The sequence below is a fragment of the Monodelphis domestica genome, chromosome 1 (assembly GCF_027887165.1).
Source record: "Monodelphis domestica isolate mMonDom1 chromosome 1, mMonDom1.pri, whole genome shotgun sequence".
Taxonomy (NCBI): domain Eukaryota; kingdom Metazoa; phylum Chordata; class Mammalia; order Didelphimorphia; family Didelphidae; genus Monodelphis; species Monodelphis domestica.
This window is the reverse complement of record NC_077227.1, coordinates 205,762,629-205,789,379: the sequence shown is the minus strand read 5'-3', so window position 1 is coordinate 205,789,379 and position 26,751 is coordinate 205,762,629. Positions and strand designations below refer to the sequence as shown.

General features: G+C 35.7%; 1 protein-coding gene across 3 annotated transcripts in view; it reads right to left on the bottom strand.

Annotated features, from left to right (window-relative positions):
* Positions 1-1,401: 1,401 nt before the first annotated feature.
* Positions 1,402-26,751, bottom strand: part of HAUS2 (HAUS augmin like complex subunit 2) — a 31,311-nt gene continuing 5,961 nt past the window's right edge. For all 3 annotated transcript variants that reach the window (XM_007472424.3, XM_007472423.3, XM_001363301.4), the window contains exons 2-6: positions 15,623-15,715; positions 15,235-15,304; positions 10,413-10,545; positions 3,484-3,592; positions 1,402-2,816 (exon numbers count right to left, since the gene is read on the bottom strand). In XM_007472424.3, coding sequence (XP_007472486.1) covers positions 2,664-2,816; positions 3,484-3,592; positions 10,413-10,545; positions 15,235-15,304; positions 15,623-15,715 — 558 coding nt within the window. In that variant the 3' untranslated portion in view covers positions 1,402-2,663. The remainder of the gene's footprint in view (positions 2,817-3,483; positions 3,593-10,412; positions 10,546-15,234; positions 15,305-15,622; positions 15,716-26,751) is intronic.

The following is a 26,751-nucleotide window of genomic DNA, read 5'->3' as shown; positions in this document are numbered from 1 at the left end:
AGTTTGACAGAACCTACCCAAATTGGCATTGTCATCTAGAGATGTTGTGACAAGGAAATCACTTTAAAAGACTGATATATATTAATTTAAGGTCGCCAAGGAATTCAGCTATGTAATTCCTAAATGAAAACTCAAGTCAGCCGTCAACCTTTTATAGAGTTTAATTACAAACAGGAGGAAGAAAGGAATTAGAGAGAGAGAGAGAGAGAGAGAGAGAGAGAGAGAGAGAGAGAGAGAGAGAGAGAGAGAGAAAGGGGAGAGAAGGGAATAGGGCTTAAATACCCCTTCTGTTTAGGCTGGGCCAAAAGGCCCAAGCCCTTAGATAGCTGGGGCAAAGAAAGGAGATCAGTCCCTATTACTCACGTGACCAAAATGGAGAAACAGTCTCAGCGGCCTCCACCTCCAGCTTCCTTCAGAGCAAGCTTCTCAGAGCACACTCCAACCACTCAGAGCCAAAACTCTCCAACCACCCCCCAGTCCTCAGACCCCTCTATCTTTAAGGAAACCATCCAGGTTCCCTCCCCTCAGTTCTCACATCTACCAATCACTGTCCATGTCTCCCTGTGCCAATGGAGGCTCTAGCTTAACCCAGGACCGCCCAGAGGTCTCTGGCTTTGCACATGTCTGTTGAAGGTCATATTCTCAAATAATTAAATCTTTGATCCTTTGCTACAGCCCTTCCTAAATCCTGTTACCCTGAGTAGGGTAGAGATTGGAATAATTAAATTTTGATCTATGCTGCAGCCCTTCCTCAATCCTGTTAGGACTGAGTGGGGTGGAAATTGTATTTTCCAAAACCTGTTTCTGTCATTCCAAGTATCTCTATTGTATCAATTCTAAAATCAATCATGACTCAAAGAAATTCCTGTTCTGTGCTTAAGCATAGGTCAAAGCCCTTTCCATTGTTCAGCAAAAGGTTTCTGTCCTAAAGTAATCTTAAGTAGGGAGAAGGGTCCTTCTCCCATGCCAATGGGGTTCACATTCCAATAGACTATCAGTAAGAAATTTTCCAAGTATGAAATTTCCCAATGGTGAAATTTCCAACATTTATAAGTCTAAGAAATTTTGAGGTTTACAATGTGGAGGTAGAAAGACACTAAATACAAGGGGCAGGCAGTTAGGTGGCTCAGTAGATGGAAAGCCAGGCCTGGAGACAGGAAGCCCTTGGTTCAAATCTGGTCTCAGATATGTCCTACCTGTGTGATCCTGGGCCTCAGATATGTCTTTCCTGTGTGATCCACTTAATCCCAATTATTTACCCTTACCACTCTCCTGTCTTGGCACCTACTTAGGATTAATTCTAAGTTGGAAGGTAAGGGTTAAAAAAAGAAAGACAATAGAGAACAAAAATGAACAATTTGGATTCATTTATAACAATTAAAAACCACCCACCACAAAGTGTTCAGGCAAATCAAGAAGCATTTATTAGGCACTTGTTATGTGCCAGGCTCTGTGCTAAGCTCTGAGGATTCAAAGGAAGGGAAAAAAGTCCCTGCCATAGATGACAATCGAATGGAAGAGAGCTTATAATTACCTGGCAGAGTAGAGATATACAGTTTTACATGTAGTCCTTTTTTTTTCTGTTCTTTGGATAGAAAAATGTTTATGTTGGTTGATTTTATTAAATTCAATAAAAACAAATGAACAGAGATAGGCAAGTGAAAAGACATCAAAATCAGCTAACACAATTTACCTCAATCACACAGAAAAAAAATCCTGACAGTATGATGTTTTAGAGACAAAGATTAATGTTAAAATATTTCTGGAAATAATGGGGTTTTAAGTTGAGTAACAAACGGGGATAATTATGATCAAAACCATTAGATCTCAACATGGAGATACACATCAATTTACCAGGAAAATGGATTTCAAAAAGAGTGATTGGGTTCTTAATGACTTCATACTTTACACTGTGTAGTAAAGTCATCTGATACAAGGTGCTTTTATAATACCTATATAAGTTAGCAGATGTATAAACTGAATCTTCTGACTATGTAGGTGAGTGAGTGTTGAGGTATGAAGGCAGATATCAGAACTGCAGAAATGCCGATTACTTTCTATTTAATAAAAAACAAAAATAGGAGAGGATATTTATGGCACCAGTAGGATCAGATGTGTCTGAAGCAATTATTAGTGCCAATTCCTACAATCTGCCCCTTTCTTGTCCCATTTTTCTTCAAATTACTTGTTCTTAGTTCTTTTTCTTCCTCCATGACTACTCCTGTAGACCATTCAGAGATAACTCTCAACCTAGTCAGTAGAAGCAATGTCAGATTCAACTAGCTTTCTGCTTGTAAAGATTTCCCCTAGTTTGGATGATCTGTTGTGAGTAGGGTAACTACTGTAAATAGATTTAGGCAACTGGTTTCTTGTCACACCCATGTGTAGTCTGTGCGGATCAAATGCATTATCCTTTATGTTAAATACATCAATCCATTTATATGGAAAAAAAAGGAGGTAAAATCAGTTTTGGTCACAATGGACTCAAATAAAACTAAGAAAAAGAGGTTTCATGAGTAGAATTAGCAAGAAAGCCTGTAAATTCTTCTGTTATGAATGGACATCAACCCCACATGTTGGTAAACAGAAATAAAATCATCCATCATCATTTGGTATCAAGAGTCAGATGGCTCTGAGTTTGGGTCTGAAAGGTGGAAGAGTGGTTACAGTCTTGTGCTTTTTTTGAAGAGATCTTCAGAAAACAATTTGGTGATAGAAGAAGAAATTTCCTTTTGTTGCTCTCTCCACTTCAATATGTTTTCTATCAGTTGCTCTGTCTCTCCCTCCAAGACAGTCATTCTTGTCAAAGCCCTATCCTAAAACATTTGAAAGGAAAAAGTGAGAAAATACATATCAGTGAACATGCACACAAGTTTAAGGTATGAAAATTAAATACTAATATTCAAAACTTCAAAGTAATTTACATTTACTATATGAACAAATGAGCTAACTTCTGAAAAAGAAAGCTTTAAAGAGAAGAAGTATGCCAACTTCAAAAGTCAGCAATGCTAGACATTTAAAGATTGAACTAAAGAGGGTTGTTTGGCATGCTAAGCTGTTGGTTGTAAAACAGGACTATCAGTGAGATAAGGAAGAACAAAGGTGGAGGTGTGGAGATGTCTCCATGAGAGATACTATCTCTCATGAATTATGTTAACTTCAGGACCTAGAAGACAAAGTTAGCCAGGTGGTGGGTCATAGAAGGCATAGATCTCAGAAGTACTTTTTACTAGAGCATGGGCAGAATAGAGAAGATTATGTGTTTAAAGTTATTAAAGGAGTGAAGAGAAAAATATGCAGATAATCAGAAGAGAATAGTATCTTAAATGGGAAAAGGTAGGAACAGGAATCAGGTTTTCCTGGGTTCTAGTCCCATCTCTCATTATATATATTTTTATATATATAGCATGTAATTTCACCACTCAAGGCTTAACTAAAAATGAAGTAAAAATAATTTTAGAAATGATACTAAAGTGAACTTACCATATTTTTCACACTGGAGTCTAAACAAGGAATGTTTCTTATGGTCTCAACATGGGATTCTAGTTTCTCAATGAAATTCACTGCCAGATCCAGCAATTGTACCACATACCTAGGAGAGGATCAAAGTTAATGGAGGGGTTTTCTAAGTTGTCTCTAGTTTTTCTTTCAGCCAGAACTTTTTAAATTTTAAAAATTTTAATAAACTTCCACATAAGTTTTTCAAAGTCATATGATCCATATTATCTCCCTCCTTTCTTCTCTCCTCCTTCCTGGAGATGACAAGCAATTAAATTTGGATTATATATGTATTATCACACAAAACATTTCCATATTATTTTTATAAGCAAATAATCTTATAGAACCCAAACCCCCAAAATATATAACCATATAAACAAGTGATAAATCATGAATTCATCTGCATTTCTACTCCAACAGTTCTTTCTCTAGAAGTGGATAGCATTCTTTTTCAAAAGTCCCTCAGAATAGCTCCCTAGGTCAGTGAAATCACAGGTCCAGTCTCTAACTCTTTGCTTTGGTAGCAAAGTCTATCACATCTGATCATTCCACAATATTATAGTTACTATTTATGATGTTCTCCTGGTTCTTCTTATTTCACTCTGCATCAGTTCATATAGGTCTTTCTAGTTCTTTCTGAAATCATCCTGTTCATCATTCCTTATAGTACAATAGCATTCCATCGTCATCACATACCACAATTTGTTCAGCCGCAATTCTTTGCCACCACAAAAAGAGTAGCTATAAATATTTTTGTACAAATCAGTCCTTTCCCATTTTTTTTTTATCTCTTTGGGATACAGACTCAGTAGTGGTATTCCTGGATCAGAAAGTATACATTCTTTTATAACCCTTTGGGCATAATTCCAAATTGCCCTCCTGAATGGATCAGTTCACAATTCCATCAGCAATGCATCAGTATCCCAATTTTGCCACATGCCCTCCAAAATTTATTACTTTCCTTTACTATCATAATGGCTAATCTGATGAATGTGGAGAGGTACCTTAGAGTTGTTTTAATTTGCATTTCTCTAATCAAGGGAGATTTCGAACATTTTTTCATGTGATAATTGATAGCTTTAATTTCTTCATCTGAAAACTGTCTATTCATATCCTTTGACCATTTAACAAATGGAGAATGACTTGGATTCTTATAAAGTTGACTTAGTTCTTTATATATTTGAGAAATGAGATCTTTATCAGAGAAATTTGTTATGAAAAATGTTCCCCAATTTGTTGTTTCCTTTCTAATCTTGGTTGCATTGGTTTTGTTTATACAAAACCTTTCTAATTTAAGATAATCAAAATTATTCATTTTACATCTTATAATGTTCTCTGTCTTTTGTTTGGTTATAAATCCTTCCTTTCTCCACTGATCTAACAGGTAAACTATTCTATGTTCCCCTAATTTACTTATACTATCTCTCATTATGTTTATACACTCATTTTGACCTTATCTTGATTTCAGTGTGAGATACTGATCTAAACCTAATTTTTGCTATATTGTTTTCCAATTTTCCCAGAAGTTTTTGCCAGAAGTTCTTATCCCAAAAGCTGGGATCTTTAGGTTTATCAAACTCTAGACTACTGGGGGCAGCTCAGTGGCTCAGTGGATTGAGAGCCAGGCCTAGAGACAGGAGGTCCTAGGTTCAAATATGGCCTTAGACACTTCCCAGCTGTGTGACCCTGGGCAAGTCAATTGACCCCCATTGCCTAGCCCTTACCACTCTTCTGCCTTGGAGCCAATACATAGTATTGACTCCAAGATGGAAGGTAAGGGTTTTAAAAATTAAAAAAAAACAAACAACAACAACTACTCTAGACTACTGAAGTCATTTACCCCTAGTCTCCACCCTTCTATTTCTTAGCCAATACCAGATTGTTTTGATCACTGCTTTACATACAGTTTAAGATCTGGTACTGCTAAGCCACCATCCTTCACATTTTTTTTCATTAGTTCCCTTGATTTTCTTAACCTTTTCTTCTCCCAGATGAATTTTATTATAATTTTTCTAATTCTATAAAATAGCTTTTTGGTAGTTTGCTTGCTATGGCACTGAATAAGTAAATTAATTTAGGTAGGATTGTCACTTGTATTATACTATCTCATCCTACCCATGAGCAATTAATGTTTTTCCAATTGTTTAGATCTAATTTTATTTGTGTGAAGTGTTTTGTAACTGTGTTCATATAATTCCTGTATTTATCTTGGCAAATACATTCCCAAGTATTTTATATTGTCTAGAGTGATTTTAAATGGAGTTTCTCTTTCTAACGCTTGCAGTTGAGGTTTGTTGTGAATATAAAGAAATACTAATGATTTACATGGGTTTATTTTATATCCTGTATGCTAAAGTTATTATTTCAACTAGTTTTTTAGTTGATTTTCTAGAATTCTCTAAGTATGCCATTATATCATCTACAAAGTGATAGTTTAGTTTCCTCATTGCCTACTTAAATCCCTTCAATTTCTTTTTCTTCTCTTATTGCTATATCCAACATTTTTAGTACAATATTGAACAGTAGTGGTGATGGGCACCCTTGCTTCATTCCTGATCTTATTGGAAAGGCTTGTCCCTATTGGAAATTGGAAACTTGTCCCCATTGCAGGTGATACTTGCTGATGGTTTTAAATAATTACTGTTTATTATTTAAAGGAAAGGCCCTTTTATTCCTATGCTATCTAATGCTTTCAATAAGAATGAGTGCTGTATTTTTGTCAAAGGCTTTTTCTGCATTGAGATAATCATGTGATTTCTGTTAATTTGATTATTGATTTGGTCAATTATGCTGATGGTTTTCCTAATATTAAACCAGCCTTGTATTCCTGGTATAAATCCCATCTAGTTACAGTGAATAAACCTTGTGATATATTACTGTAGTTTCTTTGCTAGTATTTTAATATTTTCGCATCAATGTTCATTAAGGAAATTGATCTGTAATTTTCTTTCTGTTTTTGGTCTTCCTGGCTTAGGTATCAGCACCATATTTGTGTCATAAAAAGAACTTCGTAGGACTCCTTCTTTGCTTATTTTGCCAAATCATTTGTATAGTATAGAGATTAATTATTCTTTAAATGTTTGATAGAATTCACTTATGAATCCATCTGTTGGCCAGAACTGATCTCAGTTGAGAGGATTAAAACCTATCCTATAATTTAATAAAAGATAATTAAGTAAAAATTGGATTATATGTACATATGCAATAACTTGGTTTTTAAAGAAATGTATGGATTAAAAAATTCAGAAATTATTTGGTTGTTCTCCCTGTCTTTCAGGAGAACCCTGTCATTCCATACAAACAAATGTTTATTCAACTAGTTCTTACAGCTCCAAAAGGAAAGAGACCAAAGAATCATATCTTCATTATCAACAATTTTGTGTGTGTGTAAATTAACACTCTCCCATAATTTCAATCTATTTCAAACTGATCTTGATATATTAGGTAGAACAGAGTAAAACTCTACATTTAAAAATATTCTGAGGGGAAGCTAGATGGCTCAGTGAATACAGAGCCAGGCCTGGAAATGGGAGGTCCTGAGTTCAAATCTGACCTCAGATACTTCCTAGTTGTGTGACCCTGGGCAAGTCATTTAATCCCAATTATTGTTCTGCCTTGGAACCAATACTTAAAATCAATTCTAAGTCAGAAAGCAAGGGTTAAAAAAAATAATTCTGAGGTATTTGTAACCAAAAATACTTTAAAATAATTATTTCTCTTTGGAGGTAGTGCTCTGTAATATTTATTCACTTCTATGTGCCATGCACTATATAAAGATATTTAGAATATTCATGCATTACTTTAATACTGGATTGGAAAAACTTCATTATAAAGAGTGGCAGTGATTTGCTCAGGGCTAAGTGAGAAATCACTGGTAGAGAAAACATAAGGAAGCAGATGCTCAACTTTTTGTTCTTTTGCTTAATTTTTAAGACCTTATATTTGTATAGCTTTATATTTTTCAAAACAGTCCCACATATACTATTTCATCTAATCCACACAAAACTCCTTGGAAGGAGGTAAACAATGCAGGTACTTTCTCATCTCTGTTCAGAAGATAGCAAAACTAAAGCTCAGAAGACTGTCTCACCCATGTTTCATGACCATTAAATGGAAAAGGCCCATTTAGATTCATGGCCTTCGAATTCCTAGTTTAGCAAAAGCATTTTGTCTGTACACATTCTGCTGCTGATAAATGAAAGGAATAAATTAAAATAACATAAAGCAGTTTCTTTTCTAAAGTTAAATGTCAGAATTTGTCAACTAGATGTACTAAAGAATACTTTTATCCATTTAGTGCTCTCAGCCTAGAATTTTAAACTCATCCCAGCTTTGAAAATTTCTTCCTGTGGAAGCAGTAATAGCTCATATTTCTATAGCATCTTAAAAAAAAAAAAAAGCCTTACCTGCTGTCCTAGAATTTATATTAAGTATTGGTTTCCAAGCAGAAGAGCAGTCACAGCTAGGCAATTAGGGTTATGTGACTTGCTCAGGGTCACACAGCGATGAGTGTGAGGCCAAATTTGAACCCAGGACCACCTGTCTCCAGGCCTAGCTCTCTACCCACTGAGCAACCCAGCTACCCCTATTTCTGAAGCATTTTAAAGTTCCCAAAACACTTAGTTCACAATAATCTTGTGAAGTGGCTGCATGGCTACTCATTGAAGAAGTTCATGCAAGTTTTTTTTTAATCTATTTTACAGATGAAGAAACAGATTTAGGGAGTTTACACAACTTCCCAAGGGTCACACAGAATCTCAAAGTTGGAAGGGACTTCAGAAGTCATCTAGTCTAAGCCACACTGGAAAAAGAATGCCCTCCACAAGAGTATAGACACAACAAGTAGTCAACCAGCCCTTTCTTAAAGACTTCTCCTGGGGCAGCAAGGTGAACAGTGAAAAGAGTTCCAGACCTCCAGTTAAAAAGACCTGGTGGGGGCAGCTGGGTAGCTCAGTGGACTGAGAGCCAGGCCTAGAGATGGGAGGTCCTAGGTTCAAATCTGGCCTCAGCCACTTCCTAGCTGTGTGACCCTGGGCAAGCCATTTGACCCCCATTGCCTAGCCCTTACCCTTCTGTCTTAGAGTTATTACTAAAATAGAAAGTAAGGCAAAGTTGGGACATTAATTCATTGCTGGTGGAGTTGTGAACTGATCCAATCATTCTGGAGGTCAATTTGGAACTATGCCCAAAGGACGCTAAAAGACTGTCTGCCCTTTGATCCAGCCATAGCACTGCTGGGTTTGTACCCCAAAGAGATCATAAGGAAAAAGACTTGTACAAGAATATTCATAGCTGCGCTCTTTGTGGTGACCAAAAATTGGAAAATGAGGGGATGCCCATCAATTGGGGAATGGCTGAACAAATTGTGGTATATGTTGGTGATGGAATACTATTGTGCTCAAAGGAATAATAAAGTGGAGAAATTCCATGGAGACTGGAAGGACCTCCAGGAAGTGATGCAGAGTGAGAGGAGCAGAACCAGGAAAACATTGTACATAGAGACTGATACATTGTGGTACAACCGAAGGTAATGGACTTCTCCATTAGTGTCAATGCAATGTCCCTGAACAATCTGCAGGGATCTAGGAGAAAAAACACTATCCACAAGCAGAGGACAAACTGGGAACAAAAACACTGAAGAAAGGCAACTGCTTGACTACAGGGGCCAAGGGGATATGATTGGGGATGCAGACTCTAAATGAACATCCTAGTGCAAATACCAACAACGTGGAAATGGGTTCAGATCAAGGACACACATGATACCCAGTGGAATCGCGCGTCAGCTGTGGGAAGGGTGGCGGGAGGGGAGAGAGGAAAAGAAAATGACTTTTGTATTCAATGAATAATGTTTGAAATTGACCAAATAAAAATAATGTTTAAAAAAATAAAATAGAAAGTAAGATTAAAAAAAAAAGACCACCATTGAAAGGAAACCAAGTATTTTCTTTTTCTTTTTTTTTAAACTCTTACCTTCCATCTTGGAACCAATACTGTGTATTTTTTACAGCTCTACTAATTAGGAAATTTTCCCCATATCAAGTTTGAATTTCCCTTTTGCAACTTCCAATCAACCTTCAAGAGCCAAAGAGAATAAGTGTGATGCCTTCCCCAGTTTTAGGCTCAACCTATTACCATTTTCAAAAATTTCCATAAAGAATCACTAAATACATTGATCAAAGGAAATCTTAGTAATGCATAATAAAAGGCAACACGATGAAATAGAGAAGGCATTGAATTTAAATTCTGAAGGAACTAGGTTTGGATTATAGCTCTGTTTGCTATGTGATCTTTGGCAAATCTCCTAACTTCTCTACACCAATTCCTCATTTCTCAATTTCCTCCTGAACAATGAGGGGCTATACTAAATTAGGTTCTTTTAACCTGAATGGGGGGGATTATATATTATTTTTAATAACATATAACTCAAATTTAGCATTTCCTTCAATTGTTTAAAAATATTATTCTTAAAAAGGACCTAGAGGCTTCACCAGACTACCAAAGTGGTCCACAATACAAACAAAGTTAAGAAACTCTAGGCCACACGATCTCTCTTCTTCTAGCCCTGAATCTTTTGATTATTCTAAAGGCAAAGTATCATAATGGGAAGAGCATTGGTTCTAAAATGTGATGGTCGGCATTTATATCCTGAGCACTGATCTAGATTAGATGTGTGGATTTATTCAATTCACTTAAACTCTGGACCTCAGTATCCTTATGAAAATGGAAATAATACTATTTATGTTGTTTACCTTGCAGGATGGCTGTGAAGAAAATCTCTTATGAACCCTCAAGTCCTATGTAAGTTTATTTCATGTCACTAAAATTATTTATTTACAAGTGGATTGATTCCATATCACAAGATCGCAACTATCAAAATAATAGAGACTCATTATTTATATTTTCCAAGTTCTGACCTGTGGTAAATGGCTTCAATGGCCAAGTTCTCCTGGCACAAGGGCTTCATCAGTCGATGTCTGAGGGCTTTCTTTTCCTTCAGCACAGTCTCCAAGTGCTGATTCATGTTTTGCAGGGCCTCACACTTTTGAGCTACATAAACCAAAAGTAGTGAATGTAAAAAAGTAAACAGGGTAAAGGATGTTAGCTTTGAGTTCGCTAATCATTTCTTCCCGCTTTGTCACTAGCAGTGATTTTATCTAAGAAACTCTCCCTCTTTCCCTATACCTAATCAAGATCACCAAATCCCAATTACTTTCCCTTTCTCAAATCTGCCCTTTTTAAATTTCATAAATAAAGCCTTCATTCTCACATATGGACTCTGCCTTCACATGTCCAATAGTCTGGGAAATCAATTACCTTGAGTGCTGTTTTGACCTACCCAATACATTCTCTCAGAATCCTACTGTGGTTTCCAATTGCTTACTACTTCACATGAAAATTTGTGACCATGATCTCTACACTTTTCTCAATATTTAATAATTATTATTTTTGTCTATTTTGTAGCTCAAGTGCTCTATTCTATCTAGGCAAATATACTTAGCACCTTTCATTTATTTTTTATTTCTGGGTCATTGGCTATATTATTTCTCTCAAGTGAAATATTTTCCCTATTCCTCAAATCACATCTTGTCCTTTTAACTTAATCAGAATTAGTTAGCATGTATCTGCAGAGTAAGATGCTTATTTGTTTGTATTTCAACTACTCATTCATATATAATTAACTACTCCATTTGTCCCACCTCTATAGAACTATCTTTCTAAAGACAGGACCACTAACTACTCCTTCCTTTGTAACTCCCACATATGCTTTATTGAAACAGAAATTCATTCACCAGAACTGTGAAGAACTTAAGGCATTTATAAATTAAATTGCTAACTCATTCTTAGGCAGAGCTCTTAACCTAGCATTCTGTGAACTTTCTTTTCAATATTTCAATAACTATTTCAATACTGTTGGTTTCCATTGAAATGCCATGTATTTTGTCTGCATTAAAAAATGTTCTTCTACGAATAGCCCATAGCTTCACTAGAATGCCAAAAAGGACCATGACCCCCAAAAGTTAAGAACCCTGCTCTAAAAAAATAGCATTACTTTAACAGAACTTCATAGTTTCCTCTAGCTATATCCTGCCCATCATCTTGTCTGTTACTAAGTCAAGTTCCTGTTTCCCTACATGGTGTTGTATCTAAGTACTAGCAATTATATATGGATTGGTACTTTTGAAAAATTATGTGTGTATGTGTGTGTGTGCACATCTGTGTTTACATACATGCATACACACACTTTTATTTAGTAAAAATTTGTCTTTTTCACCTTCTCTTCCCAACTATCCTACATTAGGAGGAAATAAGCATTCATTACGAGCCAACTATGTGCCAAAAACTGTGCTAAGCAATTTACAAATATATCATTTGATCAGAAGAACTAAGGAAAAAGAAAACCTTTGTTTCAAACATGTATAGTCAAGCAAAACAAATTTCTTCATTTGGCCATTTCCAAAAAGAATGTCTCATTCTGTATTTACCTCTCTCTCAGAAGATATGTAGCATGTTTCATTTTTAGTCCTCTAGAATCATAGATGGTTGTTATTACACTGTTCAGAGCTCCTAATTCTTTCAAAGTTACTTTGTCTTTAGCATATTATTGTCTTTGTATAAATTGTTCTCCTGGTTCTGTCCATTTAATGCTGTCAGTTTATGTCTTCCAAAATTTCTCTGAAACTATTCCCTTCATTTCTGATAACACAATGATATTTTATCATATTTATTATGCAATAACTTGCTCAGTCATTCCCCAATTTTGGGGCACTTCCTCAGATTCCCAAATTTTATTACCTCAAAAAGAGCTGTATTTTCATACATCCTTCTGGTTTGTTTTGCTTAGGACCAAACCCCACCCCCCTTAATCTACCCTTCCTCTAATCCCCCCACCAGTCCTCTCCCCTTTTCCTTCTCTTTCTATTGAATGATATGCATTTCTCTATCCAATTCTATGTGTATATTCTTCCCTTCTTTAAACATTTCAGATGAGGCTGAGGTTCAAGTGTTCATCTCCTCCTCATCTGTATTGATGTCTATTTGTATAACCTGATTTTTGGAGATAATTTCCCCTAAACTTCTTTTCCCTTCCCCTACTCCCACCTCCAGTGGATTCCTTTTCTCTTCCTTTTCTATTTTTAAGATTATCAAGACATGATAAAACCACTTCTAAGCCTTCTGTCTTATTAGATTCCCTCTATGTCTCATGATGATGATAAAGTTCATAAGCAACACAGGTATCATCTCCTCGTATTAAAATGTAAGCATTTACCTACATTTGGTCCTTTATCACTGTTTCTTCTGTTTAACTTTTTAATGTTTCTCTTAACTCCTATGCTTGAACTTCAAAATTTCTACCCAGCTCTAGTCTTTTCATTATGAATACTGGAAGTCCTCCCTTTCATTAAACATTCCATTTTTATATTCAGTTTTGCTGGGTCAAGTAATTGTTGGCTTTAAGCCTATATCCTATGCCTTCTGAAATATAGTACTCCAAGCTCTTTGTTCCTTGATAGTGATGGTTGCTAAATCATATGTCATCCTGTCTGTAGCTCCTGGGTACTTTAATTCTTTCTTATCTGGCTGCTTTCAGTATTTTATTCTTTAATCTGTAAGCTCTTAGTTTGGGCTACATTACTAAGAGTTTTCATTTTATGGTTTCTTTTAGGAAGTGACCAGTGGATTTCTTCTATTTCCATTTTGTGATATATATTTTTTCAGAAAGGAATGGGAGCATTTTCTTACTTTCCATCTGTTCAAACAAGTCTTCCCTAATTTTCTCTGAATTCCTTATTATATTCATTGTTTCTTGAAGTACAATAGTATTCATTATCACATACAGACCACAATTTATCCAGCCATTCCCTAAGTCAAAGGACCCAACTTTGTTCTCTTTTTGCTACCACAAAAAGTGTTATGGATATTTTGAGGTCTTTCTCTGACCTCCTTGGAGAATGATTTAGCCTGTTCTATGATACAGCAAAATTAGGTGACTTGCTGCTGATCATACATGACACTCTAGCTCCTGGCTCCAGGCCATCTCCAAGGCTCTTGGTTGCTCATGCCTACAATTCTCCCTCTCCCAATTTCTACTTCTTAGAACCCTTAGTATCCTTCAAGTCTCAGGTCTATTACCTCAAAGGCCTTTTTCTGTTTAAAGAGTCACCCTACATTCACCCAACCCTTAAATTACTCCATCTTTATTTGGTATAAATACTCTATTTACCTAACTACCTGGGGTCACCATGTGCCCCTCAACAGGCTGTAAGCTCCTTTCATGCATATTCTATCTTGGTTTTGACTTTGTAACCCCAGGATTTAACACAGTGCATTACACATAGCAGAAAATATATATGTTGAATTAAAACAGTACTTTTATCAGGTGTATGCAAACATAACTCTATAATGCTAATAGTATCTAAAAAAGTACAAGCTATAACTTAAGTCAATGTGAAGAATACACAGGAAAAAGAATCAACTGAGTCATATAAGAAAAAAGCAAATTTAATAATTTTTTAATCAAAGAAAAGAAATGCTACACATTTACTTTTAAAATTAGTAAGAGAATACAAATTTACTTAATAAGCCATAATAATAATAATAATAATAAGGCCAATATAATAAATAAAAAATAAATTAAATATACTCCAGTTCTAAAGCACAGGTAGTTAAGAAATAGAGAATATAGTGGGAAGACAGAGACAGATACATTCCGAAAAAGGGAAAGGGAGAGATTGTAACACAAAAACCAACAAAAACAAATATAAATACAGACAAACTTAAATCATCCTTCATATATGCACACACCCACTTTTTAAAGAATACTGTGGTACAGAATTTTAAGGTCATGTTGAATTTTCCAACTATATATATAAATGGGGATATAGCATATCAGTACTTGTTTGCCCCATGGAACTGATGATATTAAGTATAAAACTAAAAATTCCCAATTTCTGATTTAAATTAAATTTAAATTTAAAAAACCATTAGGATAGGAATTGTTTAATTCACTTTTATTTTATTTTTCTCTTCCTTATCAACAGAGATCTAAGATTTGCTTCTCTTACTATATTTTGCATACAATGTTTCAACTTATGTGTATAATAAATGAAAGATTAAAATAGAAAGAATCATAACCTTTGCATCTTGTCACCATCTCCTATTGACCAGCTTTTCATAAGCTTATTTTTTCATAAAGTTCTATCAGAATATAGGAGATGGGGGGCAGCTGGGTAGCTCAGTGGATTCAGGGCCAGGCCTAGAGATGGGAGGTCCTAGGTTCAAATCTGGCCTCAGACACTTCCTAGCTATGTGACCCTGGGCAAGTCACTTAACCCCATTGCCTAGCCCTTACCACTCTTCTGCCTTGGAACTAATACACAGTATTGATTCCAAGACAGAAGGCAAGAATTAAAAAAAAAAAAAGAAGATGGGGAGAAGATTGTTAACTTTTTTGCCATACTTGTAAGGGTTATGGGCAAATGGTGAGGATAAAACTACCAATAAATAAGGTTTTTTATTTCATAATTGTTTGTTCCTGTTTACTACTTGAAGTGCTCAAGATGTCAGAAAAGATATAGAACAATGACACTATAAAATCCCACATCTCTCAAAAATATAAGATATTATGCCTTATTATTTTTACATTTTACTTACAGGTTCTTGGTCTCTTCTGTTAACAAAGATAATCAAGAGATGGCTGAACTGTCTAGCAACTGTTCACTAATTAAAACCACTTACCTAGAAAGAAAGGATGAACAACATCTGCTGTATCCTTTTCTAATGTTAAGAGGTCAAGTTCCAAAGTCTTCTATAAGAGACACAAAAATAATATATGGCTCATTCATAAAGTAGCTTAGGAAAAAGACTCACCTGTGGGCAAAAATACAGCACTTGGGCCATGCTGCTGATAAGGGTTCATTGCAAGAAGGGAAGGAGAGAAGAGGCTAAGTAAATAAAAGGAGATAATCTGTGGCCATCCCCCCTTGTAATTTAGTGAAATATTCCCTTGGGAGGATATAAGGCAAAAAGAAAAGGGGATGTTGATTTTAGAATCAATAAAACTTTCTTTCTGGCAAAACTGTAAAGTAAACATGAACACATTAAATGCTAAAAGTGAAGACTTTACCTGTCTGATTTCAGCTTTCAAATCTTTAATCTGCTTGATTCTGGAGAAGTTTATAAAAAAAGGAGCAGGACTCTTACAAGAATCTAACATTTCCTATTATGAGAGAACAAAAAACAGCACAAAAATTAACAAAAACAATAGCAAAGTATTAGAAGTCATTTCTGTGGGACACAACCAATTCTTTCTCTAAATACAGAGGAGTGTGTAACTGAAGCAACACATATTTCCTATTTTTCAAAATATCTACTATTTATAAGGGTAATAACACAATTATCTTCAAAATAAGACTGAAGAACCAGCAGAATTTATGCATAGGAACACACACATACACTATATATTATCAATCATACATTCCCAGCTGAAGAGGTTGGGAATAACAACTTAAATTATCAGAAAATTCTAAACTCTTCTATTTTTCCAAATCAGAATCGATCTCTGATTTCTTTTAACTCCTTTGGGGTTATTCAGGTATAAGTTTTCACAAATATATTTGCTCTTTTTGGTTAAAGGAAATCTGACACTTTTCTCAAAGGGAAAGATTTTTGTATAAAGTACACAAAACTAGGTTAAAGCTAAGAGTGACTACACGACACTCTTTTTTGATCACCCCCTTATCCCAGGAGCCAGAGGAATGTGTGGTCAATTGCCAGAAAAGGAAAGTACATGGAAAACTGAAGGTTAGGACATAATGTAAGAATTCATCCCCTCATCCTTCACATTTCGTGGGGCTAACAATTTCTAAAAGTAAAACATGTAAAGGAAAAGAAATGAATGGTACCCTTACTAATCATCTTTCTTTGACTTCTGCCCCCTTTGCACAATTAAGGGTTCCTTCTCCTTTATGCCTTGGTGTAGTAAAGTAAGTACACAAGATCACGTCTCCTAGTTAAATTTACCAACTTTCTTCAACACTTCAAGTTGTCATTTCACTGGTATGAGTATTCCTTCCCCAAAGTAGCTCAAATCTTTCTGAAAATTATTATATCATATCTGAGAATTTATGACCCTATGCTCAGCCTGATAATCTACTCCAAATTTAGTCAGACTGATCCTTGAATAACAGGCATACAGTCCATTGCCAGGAATGAACACTTAAATTAGTAATCTCCAAAGTGCAGCGGGAATCCTGGCCTGACACCAAGTGTGAGTAGAAGGATTACTTTCTATCCTCCCTGAAATAGTCAATGATGGGGTTTACCTCCAACACATTTCACCACTTCCTCATTTAACCCCTTTCTGTCTACTGTGCAAGCTCCTACCTCCAGCCAGCTTTCCCCAGTTAAGTTAGAGCAAGGGATTAAGAATTCCCTTTTACACTCCTTAGATAGGAGGTATAGTGTGTCCGAGTGCTGGGTTTGGTGTCTGGAAGAACTGAATTCTAATCCTGTCTCAAACACTTACTAAACTCTGTGACCCTGTGCAGTCATTTAATCTTTTTCTGCCTCATTTTCCTCAACTATAAAATAGGATAAAAATAGAACCTGCCTCACAGAGTTGTTGAGAGGATGAAATAAGACAATATTTTTAAAGAGCTGCACGAAGTGCCAGGTACATATTAGATTCCTAATAAATGTCTGTTCCCATTCTGGAGGACAATGTGGAACTATGCCCAAAGGTCTATAAGGCTGTGCATACCTTTTGATCCTATAATGCTGGTGTTGGGTCTGTATCCCAAAGAGGTCATCATAAAAAAGGGGAAAGAACCTACTTATACAAAAATATTTATAGCAACTCTTTTAGTAGTGGCAAAGAACTGGAAATTGAAAGGATGTCCATCAATTGGGGAATGGCTGAACAAATTGTAGTACATGTTGGTACATTGTGCTCTAAGAAATGATAAGCAAGATGATTTCAGAAAAAGATGGAAAGATCTGTGGGAACTGATGCATAACAAAATGAACAGCTCTGGGAGAACAATGTACCCAATAATAGCAATACTGGACGATGATCATCTGTGAAAACTTGGTTATTCTCAGCAACACAATGATCTGGGACAATTCTGAAAGACTTATGAAGGGGAATGCTATCCATTTCCAGAGAAAGAACTGTTGGGGTTGGATGGCTGTGAATCAAAGCATATTACCTTTCACATTAGTGTGTTTATGGTTTTATTTTGGGGTATTGGTCATGTACGAGTGTGCTCTTACAACAATGACCAAAATGGAAGTGTTTTCCATGATAATAAAATAAAACAAATGCTTTTTCCCTTCCCCACTCCTGACTTTACTCAATTTCACTACCTTACTTAATAAATTCTAGTGAATGACAGGAGAAAAGGAAGGTACACCTGTGAAACCCATTTATCCTTCTGTGTATTTATTATCTTTCCACATATAAGGATACATACAAACACATATAGGATCAGATTTTACATTAATCACTGTGGATATGTGAACCTAGTGAATCCTATGTCCTCAGTCAGCTGATATCTTCCTACAGTGTGAAAAAAGATTGATTTAGGGGTAGTTCAACCTGGTTTCTATCAGTGTAAACAGAGGTGAAAACAGACAAGGCTAGCAAGACAAAAATCAAAGAGCAGATATGCATGGGGTTGAGAATCTCCAAACTACCCTGAAAAGTCTAAGTCATGACAGTTTTAGGGCTGTAACTTAATCCTAGGGAAACCAAGCTAGAGGATACAAAATGCACCTGCTAGGGAGAAAAGTTTCTATACTTTGAGAATAGCTAGTTTTTTCACATATTCTGGTACTACACAACAGTACATCAGAACACAAAAGGGATAAGACCCTATTTTAAAATAAGATTGGAAGACAGCTAGTTGGTTCAAGGGTAGAGAGCCAGCTCTGGAGTCAGGAGGAGTTGGGTTCTACTCTGGCTTCAGATACTTCCTAGCTGTGTGACCCTGGGCAAATTGCTTAACCCCAATTGCCTAGCCCTTGCCATTCTTATTCCTTGGAATTACAATTAAGGGGTTTTTGTGTTTTGTTTTTTTTAATGCAATTAAATATGTCCCAACCCAGTAGGGGAAATGAAGTACAGTGTAAAATAGCCTAAACACAGAATTTTTACTTTTTTTTTTTTGTACTGGATAGTTGGATACAGGATAGGCACCTGAAATCTATAGACAACTCAGAATAATGGTTTTAAATAATTCAAGGAAATGCTCAATTTCAGTGAGAGGCTAATGAAAATAAAGATGTACTGTTTTTCTCACTTAAGTTCACAGACTCTGAAATCTACCTTGGGACCCCAAAGAGATAGGATTCTAGGTTAAGAACCCTTGATCTAAATTGAGAATAAATGTATCATGCTTTGTAAAAGGGTCCTCCTCTAGTTTTTTGCACAAAAACAAAATCCAATTTCCCCCATTTATTTCCATTATAATGTCTTAAAATTGCTCTTCCATTAAGAATGGCTCCTATCACTTTAGTTTTAAATTTTATTTTGATTCAATTTCCCTATCTCTCAAGCAGTTAATGTTATGTAAATAGACACTAAGATACATTAGGGGATATTAGTAAGTAAATATCCTTTTGTAATGGGAGTAAATCTTTCCTTACTGATTTCTCTCTTTTAATAAAAAAGATCAGTAAATAACAAAAAACTATATTTAAATGGAACTTACCTATGAGATAGGTTATCTATAACCAATATAATTTCCCTGATAGGGCAACTCAGACAGACAAATCTGAGTACTAAATCATAACTGTAATCTAAAACTGCTTTAAAGAAGTTCTTTACCTTTGCTGTTCAAGGTTGACTGCCTCATGAATAGAAAAAAGTGAACAGATTAGGGAGATTTAGAGAGGTAGAATTGCCCCAACTCAGCCATTGATTGAATGTGGTAGTTGATCAAGAAGGAAGGCCACAAAACCTAGGTGAGAAGATGGAGTGCCCCTGAAAGAGGAAATTATGAAGGAAAAGCAAGTTTGAGGAACAGATAAATAAGGTATAATGAGTTCTATTTTGGTCATGTTAAGGCTTAGTTGTCAAAAGGATAACAAAGTTAGGATCTCCAGCAATTTGTTGGTGATAGGCAAATGGAGTTTAGAAGAAGGCCAGAGACTTGATAGTTTGGGGAGTTATCTGTATAGTTTCATAATAAAAACCAGTTGAATTTATGAAATCCCTAGAAGAAAAAGTATAATAAAGGAATAGTAGAAAAGTCAAGGATAAAACCTTATGGGTCACCTATGAAAAAGAATGGGAAACAGACGATGAAACAATAAAAGAGACTAAAAAGGAATGCTTAGAAAGACAGAAGAACTAGACAACACCACAGGAGGAATAAAAGGAAGAATATGATAATCTGAGAGAATATCATAAACTGCAAGAGAAGTCAAGGAAGATGAAGTCTGAGAAAAAGCAACTTAATTAAGCAGTAAAAAAAGACTAAAATATCCATTTCATTAGAGTGGTAGTTAAAAGCCTGGCTCGAAGAGGTAAAAACAGAACAAGTTAAAGTGGAGGACATGAGAATAAACATTTCTTTCTAGGAACATGGCAGTGAAAAGGAGGAGAGATTTAAGACTAAAGCTTAAGGGAATGGCAGGGTTAACTGAAGGCTTCTGTTGTTTTGTTTTTAAGGAGCAGGTGCACTAGACATACTTATAGGCAACAGGGGAGAATCCAATAGAAAGCTCCAAGTTGAAGGTGAGAAAAAGATGGAATAATCTCTGAGGTAAGCTTCTTGAAAAGACAAGAAGGGGCCTTTTCTTCTGGCTGAAATCATGGTGGGCACAGATGAAACTACCCCCTGTTCTAGAATCTTTTCTGAAACAGCAAAAGGCATCAGCAATACTGAAGGCCAAACACTTGAAGAAGGCTATAAAAAAGCTCTGAAAAATATGGAGAAAAGTTATCTATGAAAAAGCTAATGCCTATTAAAAGTACAGACAGATATACAGAAGTGAAATCCAGCAGAATGGCATGCAAAGATGGCAACTACCATGTACCTGCTGAACCCAAGTCGGCTTTTGTGATCAGAATCAGAGGTATCAATGGTGTTAGTCCAAAGGTCCATAAAGTATTGCAGCTCCTTTGTCTCTGCCAGATCTCCAACGGCACTTTCTTTAAACTTAACAAGGCTGCCATTAACATGCTAAGGATCATGGAACCATATATTGCATGAGGTTACCCAAACCTGAAGTCTGTGAATGACTTAATTTACAAGTTATGGTTATGGTAAGATCAAGATACAGAGAATGGGGTGGAGGGTAGGGGGCAGTTGGGTGACTCAGTGAATTGAGAGTCAGGCCTAGAGACAGGAGGTCCTAGATTCAAATCTGTCCTCAGACACTTGCCAGCTCTGTGACCCTGGGCAAGTCACTTAATCCCCATTGCCTAGCCCTTAACCCTCTTCTGCTTTGGAACCAAAATATGGTATTGATTCTAAGGTGAAAGGGTTAGGATCTTAAAATAAAGAAACAAATAAATAAAAGAAACAGAATTGTCCTGATTGATAATGCCCTTATTGAAAAATCTCTTGGTAAGTATGGAATTATCTGCCTGGAGGACTGATCCATGAGATCTACACTGTTGGCAAGCACTTCAAAGCTGCCAACAACTTCCTGTGGCCCTTCAAATTATCATCTCCATGGGGTGGAATGAAGAAAAAGACTAAACATTTTGTGGAATGTGGAGATACTGGTAAAAGGGAAGACCAGATCAACAGGTTTATTAGAAGAATGAACTAAAGGTCTCTACCATGATTGTTTTTCTAATGGTCTGTTAACAAAAATGCCTGTGATAAAAAAAAAAGAAGAAAAAGCCAAAAAGTGATGGGACTCAAGGGCAAAAGATGAGTTAATCCCATTCCAAATAACTATGAAATGCATAAAATAGCTGGGGAAATCTACCAAAGCATACAAAGGGCTTATATAGATTAAATCACAAATTATTCTTTGAATATAATAAAAATGACAATATTAACAAATCATTTCAAAATCAAAGGAAATAATGAAAAGAGGTAAGGGCTCAAATGATACTATAAAGAACCAGTCATCAATTTCATTTAGTAAAATAGATAGGTAGAGCAACGGAAAAGAGACTATAGTGGCAGTAAGGTGGCTCAGTGAACAGAATACCAGACCTGAAGATGAGAGGTCCTGGGTTCAAATATGACCTCAGATACTTCCTAGTTATGTGACCCTGGGCAAGTCACATAACCTCACTTGCCTAGTCCTTACAGCTCTTCTGCCTTGGAACTAATTCCAAAACAGAAGATAAGAGTTTAAAAAAAAACACACACACACAAAGAAAAGAAAAAAAGATTAGATAAGGGAGAATCAGAAACAATGGGACTCAATAACCCAGTGTTCAATAAACTGGAAAACATAAATTACTTAAGAAATAACTTTATTTGATAGAAATTACTGGAAAAACTGGCAAGTCAAAACATTATACTACATTCTGCAATACATTCTACTTAGATACATGGCCTTAATATTAAAGATCATGCTGTTTTTTTTAAATCAGAAGAAAAATAGACTACATACCTCTCATACCTATGGGTAAGAGATATATTCTTAACCAAACGGGACAGAGACAATTATGAAAAATAAAATAAATTACTCTGGTTACATTAAATAGAAAAGTTTCTGCACAAACAAAATTAATGCATACAGGTTAAGAAGGAAATGGTGAAATGGGAAAAAACACTTTGTATCAAATTCCTCTGATAACAGTTTAGAATCAAAGGATATTGAAGCAATTAACATATATTCAGTATAGGCATCCACAAAGTCCATCTCTAATTTTGACCTATCAAAGCTTAAAACTGCATTAAGACTTTTGGGATGCCTTTTATAAGACCAGACACCATTCCCAGTAGACATGAGATCAAAGGATGTGAGCAAAGAACTACAAACTATGAAAAACCATATAAAAATTTACTCTAAATCACTAATAAAAGAAATATAAATCCAAACAACTGTGAAGTTTCACCTTACACCCTGCAAACTGGCAAAGATGACAAAAGATGGAAACGGTTAAGTTTGGAAGGGTTTTGGGGAAGTCAGGCATATTAGTATATCATAGGTGGAGCTATGAATTAGTATAATCATTTTGGAGAATAATTTGGAATTATGTAAATAAAGTTATTAAAATGTTCATTCCTGTGAAGATTGGATTTAGCTATCTCCTGATTGTAACAATGAAGGTACTTAGCTCTTCCTTGATTGTGAAGATTAAATTATAATCCTCTGATTATAACAATGAAGGTACTTCTTCCTTTATTGGGAAGATTGAATTGTAATTCCCAGTCTATTTTTAGATTTTAATACCCAAAAGTGTTAACTCAGTATTTGAAGTATATCTACCCACTTTGATCTACAAAAAAGTAACTAACCACTAAAGGTATTGAACTAACTACTAAGGTGCCAACTAACTACAAAAGGCATGATATAACCAAAAAAGGTATAATCTAACCAAAAAAAAAAAAAGGTGCGAACTAAAGAGTGGGCTGTCCTGGAGAGAGCAGCTTCTGGGATTGGTAGATGTCAAATTTTGGGAAGAAGATACAAGAGAAAAAGATCTTTAAATAGAGAACCACAGAGACCAGAAGGGGGAGATCCGAGAACACAGACTAGCAGATGGTCTAGAGATCAGTCACATGGGCATGGCATGAAGGATCAGGCACTCAGAGCTGGAGGGAAGACAGACACTTGAGGAGAGACTTGAAGACAGACACACGGACTTGGCCCCCAGGAGGAGCTCATGCAGGAGACCTCAGACTGCTTTCCTTTTAGACAGGTCACCATGGTGAGTAAAAGCTGACTTAGTTTTCTTGCCTTTCTGGAGGTGTGAACCTCCGAGAAAGGCCCATTGTCCTTTCCCTGATTAGGGCCTTCGAATTTCTACCTGGCTCAGAGGAAGCCAGAGTTTTGTTTTTTGTTTTTTTTTCTCTCTCTCTCTCATTTCTAAATATTTTCCCTTTATGGTAAAATAAACTATTATAAATTCCATTCTATTTTAGTAATTCATTTTGGGATTTAGAAATTAAATCCCTGGCAACCACCAATTAAATATTTCAGTCCGACCATACATAAATTTAACATTCCTTTTGACCTAGAGAATTTTTTATTACCAGAATTATAGCACAAGAAGGCCCATGCATAAAAACAAAGTTGCATATGCATTAAAATATTTATAGCAGCACTTTTACTAATAGCAAAGAATTAGAGGCAAAGGAAATGATTATTGATGGCTAAAGACATTATAGTGCATGAATGCAATGAAACCTTGCTCTGTGTAAGAAATGTAAGGGGTAGAAAATATATGGGGTTTTTATAAAAGGCTGGAAGGGATTATTTAAGTATAGGGTCACCAGGAATTTAACTAATTACAAAGAGATTTATTTTAACAATTTATTTATAAAATATAAAAAGAGTTTAAGTAAGGAAATCTGAGAGAGGATAAGGTAAGATACCTAGCCTATACACTAAGTATTTTGCTCCAACCCCTGGCTAAACCCAGGCAGAGCTAGTTAGTCCTTAGCTGCAGGGGCCTCAGTCTTAAGCCAAGGACCTGGGAATGCAGGGAGCCTCTCTCAAGGGGGATGGTCTCTCCTGAGGCTAGTTCCTTCAGAAAATCCAAGGAAAGGAGTCAGCCTTTTTTTCACTCACCATGTGTCAGTCCAAAGGGAAGCAGTTTGAGATCTCAAGCCTGAGCTCCTCCAAAGTCAGGTCAAGACTAAAGAGAGAAGAGCTCCCTTGCCGGAAGTTTCTTGGCATTTTTAAAGACCATTTATTTTTTGTCACTTCCTTCATTTGATATGTACCAATTACACATAAAGCTTTTAGGTAGGACTGCCCAGGGGGAAGTCAGACACTGATTTGTCACCCACTATAGCACACATGGGTCACAGACCTCCCTCACTCAAGCTTGAGTGGGGTATATACACTTTTGGTGATTAAATTTACAAATAGTCAGGGGAGAGTTAATTAAATCTTCACAATCAGGTGAGAGTTAATTTCACTTTCACAATCAGAGGAGAGTTAATCTTCATAGAAATGATGAATGTGATGAATACAGAGAAGCATATATACATAAAGCATATATACATAATGCAGAGTGAAGTAAGCAAAACTAAGAATATAACACATACAATTACAATACAACAGGAAAGAATCACCAAAAAAAAAAATCAAAAGTGAATGTTGCAAAAATTATAAAAAGCCATTACAGCCTAAAAGAAGATAGAAGAAAACCCCAACCCAACTTTTTGCAGAAGTGAAAGGTCCATGACTATGTGTACATTGTACATATTTTCACTTTTTCAATGTCAAATCAGCTGAGCTTATTTTTTCTTTTTCTTTGTCTTTAAAATACATTATCTTTTGTGTGAGATAGCTTTGGGAAGAGAGAAAGATACTGGGGGAATTATGGTGATGTAAAAAAACAAAAAAATATATTTTAAAAAGTAGAGAGGTTAACCTTGAGAAAAAGGGCTACCTGTTGCAAAAAAAAAAAAAACAAATAAACAACTAGAACAAAAGAAGAAAGGATAGATGAGCATATAGAGGAGATTTGATGTATAAAGTTGGAGTTCATTAACAGTTGTCTTTAAGCCTAGATTTGGAAGGTCCTAGGTTCAAATCAGATCTAAGATATTTCCTAGCTACGTGACCCTGGATGAGAAAACTTAACCTCAACTGCCTAGTCCTTACCACTCTTATGCCTTGGAACTGATTCTAAAACAGAAGGTAAGGGTTTAAAAAAAAAAAGAATGAAATTCTGAAGAAATTAAAGATAAACAAATCCAATGAGAAAGAAAAGTGGTATTTGAGAAGGCTAATGTGTATCCACAATGAAGTCACCAATCAATTTAGATTTTTAAAAGATAGGGAGAGAAGATAGAAACAACATAACAGAAAATAGATATAAAAACACATGCTAAAGCTCATAATGGACTGAGGTTGGCAAAGGAAGCTAAAGACAAAAAAAAAACTAGGGGTTTCCCTCTATCTTTTGTGTAGCTATAGTGAGAAGAAATGAAGCATATCAAAGAAGAGATAGAATTTTTAATCAGGATGGCTGAGACAACTGGCAAAAGAGAGAAGGCCGATTAAACTACTTTGCTTCTGTTTTATCTACAAAGCAAAGTAACCTTTACATTAAAAATTATGAAACAAAAAGTTCATATGCCAGTAAGGAGACAGTAAAAAAGTATCTAGTGGCCCCTGACAAATTTAAGTTCCCTGGCCCAGATGAACAACTTTTTTGGGTCTTAAAAGATCTGGCAGATGTGGCTGCTATCAGTGATATTAAAAAAACAAAACAAAACATGGAAAATGGAAGAAATATGAGCTTGGAAAAGGGTAAATATCTTAATTTTTTAAAAATGCATGAGAAGAGAGTCTGAAAACTAGAGAGCACTTAATTTTACTCAAATTTCTAGGAAAATTCTAGAATAAACTGTTGAAGAGGTGGCTGTCAAACATCTAGAAAGGGAAATGATGGTTACAAAAAGTCATTATGGTTTCATCAAGAGGAGGTCCTGGTTCAAATCTAGCCTTAGCTACTTCCTAGCTCTGTGGCCCTGGGCATGTCACTTAACCCCTATTGCCTAGCCCTTACCACTCTTCTGTTTTAGAACTGAAACTAAAAAAAAAGAAAAAAAGAAAAAAAAGAACTGAAACTAAGACAGAAGGTAAGGGTTTAAAAAAATAATTGTTTGTTAACTGATAAAATGAATTAGCAAAGGGAAGCTGCAGTCAAAAAATCTAATGACACCTTGGGATACATGAAGAGGGATATAGGAATAGGAAATATTTCCACTGTACTCATCAAATCTCATCTGGAGTACAGTATGGTGTTTATTTCTGGGAACCATGATTTAAGAAGTATACTAATAATCAGGGAAGTGTCCACAGAAAGGCAACAAGGGTGAATAAAGGCCTTCAATTTACAACACTGAGGACTAGTTGAAGGAAACGGGCATATTTATCCTGCCCAGAAGAATACTAAGGGGGCAATCAAATCATAATAACTATCTTCAAGTATGTGAAGGGTTGTCACATGAAGGACAAATAAGACTTGTTCTGTTTGAGTCTAGAACCAATAATAATAGATAAAAGCTACAAACAAGAAAATTTTTTCTTGGCTTGAATTTTGGAAAAAACTTTTGAAAATCAGCACTGCCCAAAATGTAATGCCTTGAGAGGTAG